This window comes from Capra hircus, chromosome 11 (assembly GCF_001704415.2).
Source record: "Capra hircus breed San Clemente chromosome 11, ASM170441v1, whole genome shotgun sequence".
Lineage (NCBI taxonomy): Eukaryota > Metazoa > Chordata > Mammalia > Artiodactyla > Bovidae > Capra > Capra hircus.
Window position 1 is genome coordinate 15,682,993 of NC_030818.1, and position 13,768 is coordinate 15,696,760.

Here is a 13,768-nt window from a genome sequence, read left to right on the forward strand (position 1 = left end):
GCCCTTTTACCTTCATAAAAAGGAGCTTTAGTTCCTCTTCACTTTCTCCCATTAGGGTGGTACCATCTGCATATCTGAGGTTGTTGATATTTCTCCTGGAAATTTTGATTCCAGCTTGTGATTCATCTAGCCTGGCATTTCACATGATGTATTCTGCATAGACGTTAAATAAGCACGGTGACAGTATACAGCCTTAATGTACTCCTTCCCCAGTTTTGAACCAGTCGGTTGTTCCTTGTTCCATGTCTGGTTCTTACTGTTGCTTCTTAATCTGTATACAGGTTTCACAGGAGGCAGTTAAGGTGGTCTGGTATTCCCATCTTTTGAAGAGTTTTCCAAAGTTTGTTGTGATCCACGCAGTCAAAGGCTTTAGTGTAGTCAATGAAAGCAGAAGTAGATGTTTTTCCAGAATTCTGTTGCTTTTTGTATGATCCAAGGGATGTTGGCAATTTGATGTCTGGTTCCTTTGCGTTTTCTAAATTTAGCTTATTCATTGGAAGTTCTTGGTTCACAAACTGTTGAAGCCTAGTTTGAAGGATTTTGAGCATTACCTTGCTAGCATGTAAAATGAGTGCAATTGTATTTTAGTAGCCATCTTATTTGCAAGAAATACCATAAGATACCAAATTCTGAGCAAACAAGGAAGGTTTTGTCCTTTAGGTTTCTTCAGTGCTAATAATTTGAATCTTATACATACAACAGAATCAAGACTCATGGCGTGTGTTAGGAATAATGAACTTTGATAGGAGTAATTGAGGTTATAAACAACCCTTGTGAAAGATCTGCCTCAAGTTCATGCAGTGAGCAGGGTCATTAATTGTCTTACATGCTCACAAGTCAAGACTCATTAGTGCTTACATAAACCGTTTTTAGTTGGACATATGTTACAAGTATATACATTTTTTAAGAAGTCTGGACAGCATTATACCTGTTAGTGATAACTTCTGAGTAAGTGACTTCTGATTTTGCTTAATCCGTTGCCTTCCCAAAACTCCTCTTATTACCCCTCTGCCACTGTTCACCCTGTTGTCAAGGCTTTAAGTAAGTTCCTTCTATTACACAAGCTACCTTTAATCTTTACAGTATCTCTCCTCTAAATTCATGTGACTCTGGAAGTTGGTACTATTCTTGTGACATATATCTTTGACAATTCTTAAATTATTTTGAACTTATAAATCAACTCAATATTTTTGTGTTTACTTTTATAATACAGTTTGGGGATTATTTTTTTGTACAATCATTTTTCTTTGGAGGCAGGGAGCATGCCAGATATGTTAAAATCTTTTCTGTGATGTGTAATACAGGATCTTGTATAGCATCTATTTATACTGTACAAATTTTAAAAGCTAAAGTCCTTTCAAAATGTCTCATTTTTAATAACTCTAAAAGGTAAACAGTCATTCATTTAAAATCATGCATTACTAGAGATGTAAGATAATGTTCGTTTATACGAGTCTAGTGTGTAAAGATAAGGAATATGTTTTTCTTAATACAGTTTACGTCTTATACATCTTGTAAATTGACTTGTAGATATCAATGAATGCTTGGAGGACAAGAGTGTTTGCCAGGGAGGAGATTGCATTAATACTAAAGGGTCCTATGAATGTACTTGTCCAGATGGATTCCAGCTAAATGACAATAAAGGATGTCAAGGTAAACGTCTTTCTCTGCTTTTTGAATTATAATTTACATAATTACTCAGTTCTGTGTTGCTTCTTGATAATAGTTTACAGTTTTACCACTGTATATATAAATGAGCTATGCAACTTTTTAATGATTTTATTTATAAGTATTATTATATTTATTTATAAGTATTATTATAATTTTTTGAGTCTACATCAAGTACAGGAAGTTCCTGCTTTGCACTGCACCAAACTGACTAAAACTCATGCATTTTGGAACTGTGTCCTAGCTTTACGTGATTCTGTGGTAACTATGATCACCTGTACTTTGCTGTACTTTCCTTCCATTGGCCAACCTTGGCATTTGATTCTAAGTTACCTTTTCATTTTTACATATCCTTCATGCACCTATTTCATTTTGTCCCATAACATGTTTCTGCTTTTTTGTTTTTCCTGATCCCTGTTTTTACTCAGTATCTAGCTTTTCCTCTCCCCCAAAAAGCCTGATTAATAATTTGGGCATAATTACAGAGGACAGAATTTTCTATTTTTTCCAAGTGCTATCACATTTGATCTCCCGAACAGCTGTCCTCCTCCCCTTATCTGCTGTTTCACTTTTTGCAGTTTGTTACCTGCAGTCAGCTGTGGTCTGAAAATATATGGAAAATTCCAGAAACAATTCACTAATTTTAAATTGCTTGCTGTTCTAACTAGTATATGAAATCTCATGCTATCCCATTTCATCCTGCTCCGGATGTGAATCATCCTTTTGTCCAGCACATCTCATCTGTTAGTCACTTAGTAGCCATCTCTACCGTCATCAGATCCGCTGTTGATGTACATAGTGCCTGTGTACCAGCAACTCTTATCTTACTTCATGATGGTTCCAGAAAACAAGGGTAGGGATACAAACCATTTGGATATACCAAAAAGAAGCCATAAGAGTATTTTTTTTTAATGAAGAAGGGAAAGTTCTTGACTTACTAAGGAAAGAAAAAAAAAATCCTATTTTAAGGTTGCTAAGATCAATGGCAACAAAAGAACAAATCTTTTATCTGTGATACTGTGAAGAGAGAAGAAATTCGTTCTGTTTTTGTTGTTGACCCTCAAACTGCAAAAGTCATGGCCACAGTGCATGCTAAGTCCTTATAAGATGAAAAAGGCATTAAACTTGCACAGTGAGATAATTGGAAAGAGAGAGAAATTGTGTTTACATAACTTTTATTTTGGTATACTGTTCTCATCCTATTTTATTATTAGTTGTTAATCTCTTGCTGTGCCTTATTTATCCATTAAAATTTATTATATGTATATATAAGAAAAAAGTAGTGTATACATGGTTTGGTACTATCCATAATTTCAAGTATCCAACCGGCGGTCTTATAATGTCTTCTCTGGGGATAAAGGAAGACTGACTGTACAGTGGACACAAGTACTAATAAGAACATAGCACTGATCACAACACAGTTTTAACTAAATGCCTGTTGTGTGCCAGTTACTGTATTACCTCACTTAATTTGTAGAGAATTGAGGAGGAAACTTTTATCCACTTTGTGATTGAGTAATGGAAGCTCAGAGACATTAATTAGCATGCTCCTCACTAAGAAGTAATTGAACTGAGATTTGAACCCAAGATCTTTCCCCTTTATTTTCTCTACATTGCCATGCCAATTATTGTTACATGTATAGCCAAAGGAAAGAAGACAGATTCAGTGATCTTTCCCCCCAAGTATAATGCATAGAGTTATTTTTTATGTTGTGATTAAAAAGTCACATTTGTTCCAAAATTTTTAGCTACACCTAATTACCCCACAAATTTTCCTGTAATTATTAGCCTTAATAAACCCATGCCTTTTTCCAGTGAAAACTCACACTTACCTGTTCTCTTATTTATTTCTAATACTGGATAAATTTTCTTATTGTTCCTCCACCATTATGGAACTCTGTCAGTCAGTTAGTTCAGTCAGTTCCGTCACTCAGTCGTGTCTGACTCTTTGCGACCCCATGAACTGCAGCACACCAGGCCTCCCTGTCCATCACCAACTCCTGGAGTTCACCCAAACCCACGTCCATCGAGTCAGTGATGCCATCCAGCCATCTCATCCTCTGTCGTCCCCTTCTCCTCCTGCCCTCAATCCCTCCCAGCATCAGAGTCTTTTCCAATGAGTCAACTCTTCGCATGAGGTGGCCAAAGTACTGGAGTTTCAGCTTTAGCATCATTCCTTCCAAAGAACATCCAGGGCTGATCTCTGTATAGCCCAAATTACATATAAATAAAAGTTTGTTAGAGTCATTTTTATCTGTTGTTCCTGGACACGTGTGACTTTTAAAATCCTGGTTTGTCATAATTTATATTCCTCTCACATGTCCCAAATCACAGTATTCTTAAAAAAGGGAATATGGTGTCTACTCTCTTAGTTGTGGTTCTAGAATATTTACCCGATGTATCTTATCTACATTCAGCTCTGTGTCCCTGAGATACAAAATACATGGACCTTTGCCTCAAGATCTTTTAAAATTAATGCCCTTACTGATCCCAGGATGTAAATATTCTGCAGCATGTACCTTAGAGAGTGTATATTTATTTATCTTCAAGGTAAACTTAAAGTTTTCAGTGTTCCCAATACAGAAACTAAATGGGTTTGGACTTAATACAATTGAGAAGAAAGATTTGAATTGTAAATTTATGACAGTATTTCATTTGGGAGACTTTTAAATCTTATTAGAATCTTGATTTATATAAAAATGCCAAGAGATACCCCTAAACCCCTGAATCCTGTTTTTATTACAGACATTTGGGCTTAGGAATAGTTTTTTTTTGTTGTTTCTTCTTGTCATAGAGTTTTGACCAAATAGAAGTAAAACCAAGTCTTGTATAAATGGACTATGAGTTCATATTGTAAAGTTTATGTACTTCTAGAGTTAAATTATAAGAAACCAATTTAGTCATCTGATTAATTAATTATACTGTCTTCTCTCAGTATATTAAATTTGTGTTTGAGATTTTTTAGGAGCCCAAATGTGGCTGCTTCAAACATATGATGTTTTATTGACTGTAAATCATTATTAAATTGACTTTATTCTCAGTTACATTGGTGACTCCCAATTTCCAGAATAAACTAATATGTCTACTTGAAAAACTTATATCCAAATTAATGACAAATATTCCTGCAGTGAGATATAGTACCATTTAAAAAATAGTGTCTATGAATTTGCTCCATCACCCACCTACCCTGATTAGAGGCTGTTTATAATGTCTTGTGCACTGACCTTGTTTTGAGTCATCTGTCTTTGCCGTATCACTGGAGGCAGGTTTATGATCCTTCACTCTGCCTGAAGTTAGTAGCCTACTTCTATTTAATCCCATGATCATGTCAGCATTCTGTATGTGGGCATAGATTTCAGTTTGTTTTAATGCTGAAAACATAATTTATGACAGTGTGAATAACCATGGAACATATTTGAAAAATAATGTGTGATAGGTATAAAGTTTAAATCTTACCTAATTATCTGAAGATAGGTCCATATTCAGGAAGGCATTTTCAATTGAAAGTGTAAGAATCTCTTCCCTCAGGACAATTAATTATGATACACAGACAGCAGGGAAATTCTATGTTAACAGTCTCTAGGAATGTGGCAGCATACATTTGAGCTTCAGAATATACTCAGTTTCACATTTTGACTTACACATGCCAAATTGTGAATTTCTGTGGAATCTCGGACCCATGAAAGAAACCCAACTTAAATATAGTCTGACTTTCAGCTGAGTTACTAGCAGCATAGTTTAGAAATGCCTCAATAAGTACAACCCAAATTGAATGCATATGTTTCTCTGGTTCCAGATATTCATGTTGTTCTTTCTTGGTGGTTTCCTGGAAAAAAGTCTGGGAATTCGTCTACAGTTCCTGTCATCAGACGTTTTAGACAATTATTTGTTAATCAGTGACTTCTCTTGAAGCAAAAATATTTATGCACACGAGTCCCTTTGCACAGTTGCAAAGTCTGACAGTTTTTAAAAGGTCACATTGAGTCATAGGTAAAATAAGAAGGTGGTCTTAGATAACCTCTAAGGCTCTACAAGATGGACAGCGACCCTGGACTTGATCCCCAGGCCAGTGGAACTTTATGGCATCTTGTTGCCCATGTGGGAGGCAGCAGATTCCAGGCAGCAGTTTGGAAAGAATAGTGCTAACGGGTAAAAGAAGGTCAGAGTTCAGGAATGATTATAATCTAAGGTATTTTCAGTAGATAGCAAACAGAGGATACCAGAGAATTTACAAAAGAAGGGAAGGATTTCACAGAGTGGAATCATATTAAGAAATAGTAAGGTAGAAAATGATTCATTGTTCTTTCTTGAAATATTTTAAAATTAGTGACAATAACCAGAATGGGAGAGTTGTTAAGAAAATGAGTAATGCCTGCTTGATTTCTTAGTTAGGTTCAGCAGAAGATAAAGCCAACTGGCCTGAAATATATGGCAGATGGAAGGGTAAAGAGTTCAAGCTTAATATTCAGATAGCTAAATCAGTAATATTGCCAGAATTCCCGTTACACGGTGAGAGGAACAGACATGAAGAGCCTTGGGAGACCCTGGATACAGGGAAAGGAGTGACCCTCTGGAGGAGGGGAGCTGCCAGCTTGGTGGCTAAGCGTGTTCTCTAGGTCACTGTAAAGGCCCCTCATCTGTATGTTTTTCATGCTCCCATTCAACTTTATAGTTATTTGTCTTGGTTTCTGCCTCCCCTATAATACTGTGAGCTTCACTACTGTGAGTAGGCCCCTGCCTACTCAACCATCTTTTAGGAAACCATCAGTAAAAGTTTTTAATTGAATTGAAGATGGACTTCGGAGAAGGCAATGGCAACCCACTCCAGTACTCTTGCCTGGAAAATCCCACGGACAGAGGAGCCTGGTAGGCTGCAGTCCATAGGGTCGCTAGGAGTCAGACACGACTGAGCGACTTCACTTTCACTTTTCACTTTCATGCATTGGAGAAGGAAATGGCAACCCACTCCAGTGTTCTTTCCTGGAGAATCCCAGGGACGGGGGAGCCTGGTGGGCTGCCGTCTCTGGGGTTGCACAGAGTTGGACACAACTGAAGCGACTTAGCAGCAGCAGCAAGATGGACCTGAAGTTTGTTTTTGTTTTTGTTTTTTTTAATTTTACATAGGGGTATAGCTGATTAACAAATAATATTGTGATGGTTTCAGATGAATTCTGAAGGGACTCAGCCATACATATACCTGTATTCATTCTCCTCCAAACTCCCCTCCCATCCAGGCTGCCACATGACATTGAGCAGAGTTCCATGTGCTATACAGTAGGTCCTTGTTGATTATCCATTTTAAATATTTTAAATATAACAGTGTGTACACATGCATCCCTGACTCCCTAACTATCCCTTCCCCGCATCCTTCCCCTGGCAACCATAAGAACATTCTTGAAGTCTGTGAGTCTGTTTCTGTTTGGTAAGTAAGTTCATTTGTATCCTTTCCTTTTAGATTTCACATAAAAGAGATGGCATATGATATTTCTCCTCTTCTGTCTGACTTTCTTCACTCTGCGTGACATTCTCTAGGTCCACTCACGTTGCTGCAAATGGCATTATTTCATTCTATTTTAATGGCTGAGTACTATTCCATTGTATGTATGTACCGCATTAAAGATGGACTTTTAAGATGATGTGTTGAGGGCCTATTTGTTGTTTAGTTGCTAAGTCATATCTGACTCTTCTGCAACCCCATGGACTGTAGCTGCCAGGCTTCTTTGTCCATGGGATTTCCCAGGCAAGAATACTGGAGTGGGTTGCCATTGCCTTCTCCAGGGGATCTTCCCGACCCAGGGATCAAACCCACGTCTCCTGCCATGGCAGGTGGATTCTTTACCACTGAGCCACCAGGGAAGCCCGAGGACCTCGTTAGTAAGAAATGACTTCAGAAAGACAGGAGAATGACCTTAGTAGGGCTACTTCTTGGGTGGTGCCTAGGACATGTGATACCTTTATGACTCCAGTTGATTAAGAGAATCTGAATCACTGTTCAGTTAGAACAGGATGAACAAAACTGAGAGTTTTTGGTGAACATGTATTTATAATACACTTTGCTTGCTATACTGGGAGGTGGACTCGGAGTTAAAGTATGAAGTTCTCTTGAAGAAGCAGTCAGTGTAAGAGGGACACAGAGGAGACAAACAGCAGTTAGAATGCAGTGCACGCAGGCAGTCTTGTGTGTCAGCAGCATCGTGACTAGGTGAGCCATTCTCCATGATTCCTTACCTTGTCCCCTTCAGGTGCTCTTAGCTAGCATCATTAGGACTGCCTTTAAAGATCATTGCATGGATACCAAACAATTTCTGCATTATTAGCATTTAGAAGTACACCGTCACCCTGGCTGCAGGGAGCATAATCTTTCTTCATTGAGGACAAGCAGAGTATGAGATGGTCAACACACACTAGTCAACACAACTACAGCATGATTTGTACATAAATCTTAGTAATAATCATTACCACTTTTCTGACTCTTGGTGGTACTGAGTACTGCACTAAGCACTGGATGCTCATCCACTAAATTCATCATCACAAAGCTGTGCAAATATTAAAGGCCACATTTTTCTTGTACTGTATTTCTTGTATCCATTTTCAGTGAAACAGATTGGAGTCAATTTCCTTTGTATATTCAGACATTGGAGAAGTGACATTTTTGAGTTAAACACCGTTAGACATGTCCAACCTTGCCCTTAAGTTCACTACCCAGGGATGGATAGGCATGGACTTGAGAAGACATACAGGCCACAGGAGAGCTGTTTTCATGGTGGTGAAAGAAGACGAAGGAGAACACAGTATTCCCACTGAAGAATATTTCACAAAAGACTTAATTTATTAGATACCCTCAAACCTCATATATATATATATATATATATATATATAATATTTAATATATATATATTAAAGGGTACCCTTGATTTGAACCTATGAACTTGCTTTTTTAGGATAAAAATGGTGAACATTGGTTATTTCCTATGATTCAACCCAAGTAATTTCTCTCTCCTGACAGTCCAGCTTGTCTTGTGGTCTGGTGTGTATACAAACGGTATAGTGTGCCACCAAATACACGTCTGGCCATTTTGTAATAGATTTTGCTTCCTGTCTTATCTGATATCATCAGAAAGCAAAACAGGTTTTTTTCAAGTATGTGGAACTCTTCTTGATTCCAGATATTAACGAATGTGAACAACCCGGACTCTGTGGTCCTCATGGAGAATGTCTAAACACAGACAGTTCTTTTCACTGCATCTGCGAACAGGGTTTCTCAATCTCTGCAGATGGACGTACGTGTGAAGGTAAGATGAACAATAAGACCTCCTGTAATTATTGCATGATAAAGCAGACAGGAGATGCATTTCTATTTTAATTGGCACAGGCTCTGAGACACTGACAAGCACTCATGATTTAAGGCCTTGGAGCACATATGCACCGAGGGGACCCCTCCCTGAAATGCAGCTCAAGGTGGCTAGGATTTACAGACAGGATAAACTGTTATAATGGTGAAAATACTCACAGGTGATTCCATGACTGGTACTGAATTAATGAGTCAAAATGTACAGGAGGTGATTTTAGGTGCATGTGGGAGACAGAAAGGGAAATGGAGCAACATCCCTGATGTAACCCAAGACTCTGTTGATTTTGATTATGTTTCATATAGATCATCTGTATCATTCTGTATATAAACATGCCTTGCTTGATTTTTCTCTGTACCATTGTCAGCAGAGATTTTCCAGAGTTATTCGTTTAAGATCCTTTGCTCTGAACCAGTATATTTTCCTACCTTTCAGTATTTATTATATCCTAGGAGCAAATTAAGTTGTAAGACATTAAGATAACATGTTGGCTTCCTATTGGCAACCTCTTTATGTTTGCAGGGCTGCAGCACTAGTTATATACATAAGATTTATATTCTTGATGACTAATGATAGTTTGATAAATTGAAGAATAATTCATCTGAACCTTTATAAAAGTAAACTGAGTCCTATAATCATAATTTTTCATCCATCCCTTTGAGAATCTAGGTTATCAAAACCCAGCTCTGTTTTAAAGAAGTATGAAAGTTCTGTTCCGGGCCTGTGATAGGACTTAGGGTCGTTGCTTTTAAAAAGGAGTGGAGCAGGAAGTGTGTTCTCTCCTTACTCACACCACAGTGGAATCAGGCCGAGGACCGGCAACCAGGTTCATCTGAAATGAATTATTTTATTGAGAAGAATAAACTGATCTTATAAAAAGCAGGAGATTATTGAAATTGCTTTCCTGCTGAGTAGACAAAACATGAATGCCAGATTTGGCTTCAAGTGAAAGAGAGATAGTGCAGGGTAGGGTTTAAAGATTATGGGGGGTTTGGAAGTGATCAAATGTGGGGAAATGGAGAAAAACATCATAAAGAAGATGCCCATGAGAGGTTTACTCCATGTTTCAGTGGTTTGAGTTTTAATTAATTTTATATTTAGAGCTCTGAGACTGATAAGAAAGAGCATGAATGCAGGCCTTCTGGGGGGATCACAGAATTCCCTGGTAGAGAGGATGGGGTGCTAGCCGACTTGAGTGACTGAAGACATGAAATTCGCAGAATGTTCATTTCCCTGCCTTCTAGAAGGGTGCAGATTTGCTTCTTCAGCTAGCTGTAAATCATGGCTAGTAAGGTCTTCCTTAACTGAGAAATGGTCCAAGTTATAGATACCAGTAGCTGTGCCATGCAAAAACTGTATTTTAAAAAAAATGTATAAGTCATTTCAAGTGCTCACCAGTCAAAGCCATATACCAGTATAAACATACTCAGGTCTGTTTTTTCTTTTGTACTTTTTCTTTAAATCTGTGTCTTTTAAAATCTTTATTTCTGCAGCTCAAGAGTTATATAATCACTGTAACTTAGTTGCAGTTCTAATTTGTTTAGGCATTTACTTGGTGGGGATTTGAATTTTAAACTGTTTTAAGAAAACTTCTAGGGCTTTGTAAATTCCTGTACTTTAGTATACGGTCTTTGACCCTTGTTCCATATTTTTTACTCCAGAATCTGGACAATTTTTACAAAAGTATCAAAGCAGATACTTTAGAACATTGTGCTGATACCTGGCAGTATAACTAGAAAGCCCCCTCATTATTAGGCATGTTAATCTCTTTCTTGAATAAGCTTTGCAAGATTTTCATTTTTTATGGTCTTAATCCAGTAGACTAAACTGGCTCAAATTTTCTTTCATTGGCCTTAGTTTGAAACTTGTGCCAGTAGCAGTATGTCTTGATTCTACCCCTGGCAGTGGTGTAGGACGAAGCCAGTCCATGTGATTGGGATTTAGCTATGGAGCTGATGTGTATGGGATTTGAATTAACACCGAGAAGTGGCTGGCACTCTTGCTTCGTGCCCATCCATCAGCTTATCTCCTAACTTCTAATTAAAGCAGCTGAAGCCACATGGACACGAGGGCTGGCATACCTTTCTTCAAGCAGGGCTGAAGGAATCCCGCCCAGCTGAAGGGAGGAGGGCCCTTCCCTAATCCCCCATGACTTGGAGAGTTGTCCGCATCTGTTCACAGATATTGAACCACAATGAAGAGGCAGTCTGTCAATACCAACTGTCTCAGGTATCAAGGAGCAGGATCGAATCTTTGAAAATAAAAACACCACCACTGGCTCCATCCTTTCTCTTATGCTGCTTTGGGAGCATGTATGCGGGAGAGGATGGAGAAGTATCTTGTTTTTCCCACATGAGGTAAAGAACAAGTGTCAGTTGAACCTGGAATAGGAAGTAAGTGGTGGGTGTGCAGCTATTTGTTTATTAATTTGCTCAGTGACAGAGCGCCTATCTCGTCCCAGGCACTGTTGGTGTTCTGAGGGCAAAATACACCCTGTTCTTGTCCACGTGGAACCTACATTCCAGGAAGAGATTTGGGGATAAATAAGTAAATAGTGCATGTTGAAATTTATGTTTTTGTGTTTAAATAATATAGCATGGTTCTATTTTAAGGATTAAAAAAGTACAGGGTATGGCATGTCGTATACAATCTATAACTCACAGAGGTTTTTTTTTTTTTTTCCCCAAGTCCTACACATGAATGTCAGGAAAGTACAGGGAATCAAGGCCTTTTTGATTTACTTCCAGTTCTGTAATTCTTTCTTTTATTCTCATAACTGTGGTTCTCCTCCATTTGCCACCCCCCTTTACACCCTGTAGCCAGAGATTGTGTAGGAAAGCAAAGGAGACTTTTGACTTCTTTCATTCAGCTCACTGTTTTATATCTTAAATTGGCTTATCCATTTGTTTTAAAAGGTCCCAATTCTTTGGTTCTTTTATTTTCCCCTACTTTTTAAATTACAGAATTCAAATTTGCTTGAAAATGATATATCAGTGTAGGTTCATAGGAAAAATATGTATCCTCCCATTTGTAAGCTGACTCAGAGTTTCATTTCTTCATCGGCAACAGGATGTGAGTGAGTGGGAAGACAACTGGGGAAACTTGTGACAGTCAGAATCCTCAGTGTCACCATGTCCGTGCCCTGGCTCCCCTGGAGAAATGCCTCCTGGCCTCTGACTTGGCATCACTCTGTTCATGTGCCTCTGGGAGGGCTGCTCTTGAAGGAATGGCTGTGCTCTCCCAGTTGGATGTCCATGTCGATTGAGGCCTTGTATGACAACAGGTGAAACTGGGGACATCAGGCATCTCTAGACTCCACTGTGGTTTCTGTTCACATAATACACTGGCCACACTGGTCTATCAGGGACCTCAGAGGAGTCTAGTGGCACAGAGAGAACATCAGTGACTTATGGAACCTGGTTAATCATGACGAATTAGGCCTCTAAACTATGACCGAAATCACTTCCTAAAATCATATCCTTTAGAAAGCATCCTCGTTCATTCATCCATTGGACAAATATTTATTGCATGTCTACTATATACTGGCCACTTCTAGGAACCAGGGTGATGTCTCTGAACAAAGAATAGCTCCACTTTCTTGGAGACAGTAAACTAATGTCAGCTATATAATATGCTATAAAGTGGTAAACCCTCTGAAAGAGAGCAGAGTAATGGGGGTCTGAGGGCTAGAGCAAAGAACGGAAGTTACCAACTAGGGTAGTCACAACTGGCCATTCTGCCTCTATAATGTAGATTAATGAAAGTAATGCCAAAATTGTGTCTGAGTTATAGATGGAGCCATGTTAAGTGCTTTTCTTTTTCAAAGTGGTCATCGACTGGCTAAGTGATAATAGCCTGTCGATAAACAGTCAGGAGGACATAAGACACTCTGCTAAAGGCCTCTTTCCAGTTGCCAACATGTGAGTTCTGTTGTCCAGATGGGAATAAAAGATCAGAGTATAATACCAAGAGCAAGCCCGATGTGAGTTGTGGGCTTTGCTTGATACTGATGCATCAGTATAGGTTCATCAGTCATAGCAAACGTACCACTCTTGTGGGGGTGGTTGATAGTGGGAGAAGCTAGGGGAGGGGACGGTTTTGGGAAAACAAGGGGAATAAGGAAACTTCCTGTTAAATTTTAGTGTGACCCTAAAACTGCTCTTTAAAGTCTGCTTTTAAAAATCAGACATTCCTGAAATTAACCTGAAAAAAATTAATTATTTTTTATCAAAAAAAACCTTTAAGTTCAGTTCTGTATTTGACTGCTGTCTTTTTCTCCTCTGAATGTTGTTGCTTGTTTCTTACTTTTCAAAAAAGCACCCCAGATGGAGTATGTGATCAGGAACTTCTGCTCTCACATTCAAAGCATCTCTGATATTGATTTAAAAATTGAAAACTGTAGGATTGGAAGGGGACTTTTGGAACATTGAACTTAACTCTGAAACCCAAAGCACTCAAAGAATCAAGTCTTACTGTTGAACGGCTATAGTCTCTAATCCTGTAATCTGTTCAGATACCTACCATAAACCGCTTCTTACTAACTGATTCATCTGGGTGGAAAAACACAACAAATGCAAGTGATAAGGATGGCTGGCTTCATGAAGTTCACTGAGAACAGTGGGATCAGAAAGATTAAAAGAAGTTAGGTCCAAACTCTTAAGATCAATTTTGTGTGTGTTGGGAACCAGAAAATACACTAAGGACAACCTTTGCCAAATCAAAGAAAGAAAAATGAACTGGGAGTGAGTGTG

General features: G+C 38.4%; 1 protein-coding gene across 7 annotated transcripts in view; it reads left to right on the forward strand.

The window, feature by feature from the left end:
- Positions 1-13,768, forward strand: part of LTBP1 (latent transforming growth factor beta binding protein 1) — a 456,133-nt gene that overhangs the window by 358,605 nt on the left and 83,760 nt on the right. For all 7 annotated transcript variants that reach the window (XM_018055104.1, XM_018055103.1, XM_018055102.1 and 4 more), the window contains 2 exons: positions 1,531-1,653; positions 8,835-8,960. In XM_018055104.1, the coding sequence (XP_017910593.1) occupies positions 1,531-1,653; positions 8,835-8,960 (249 nt within the window). The remainder of the gene's footprint in view (positions 1-1,530; positions 1,654-8,834; positions 8,961-13,768) is intronic.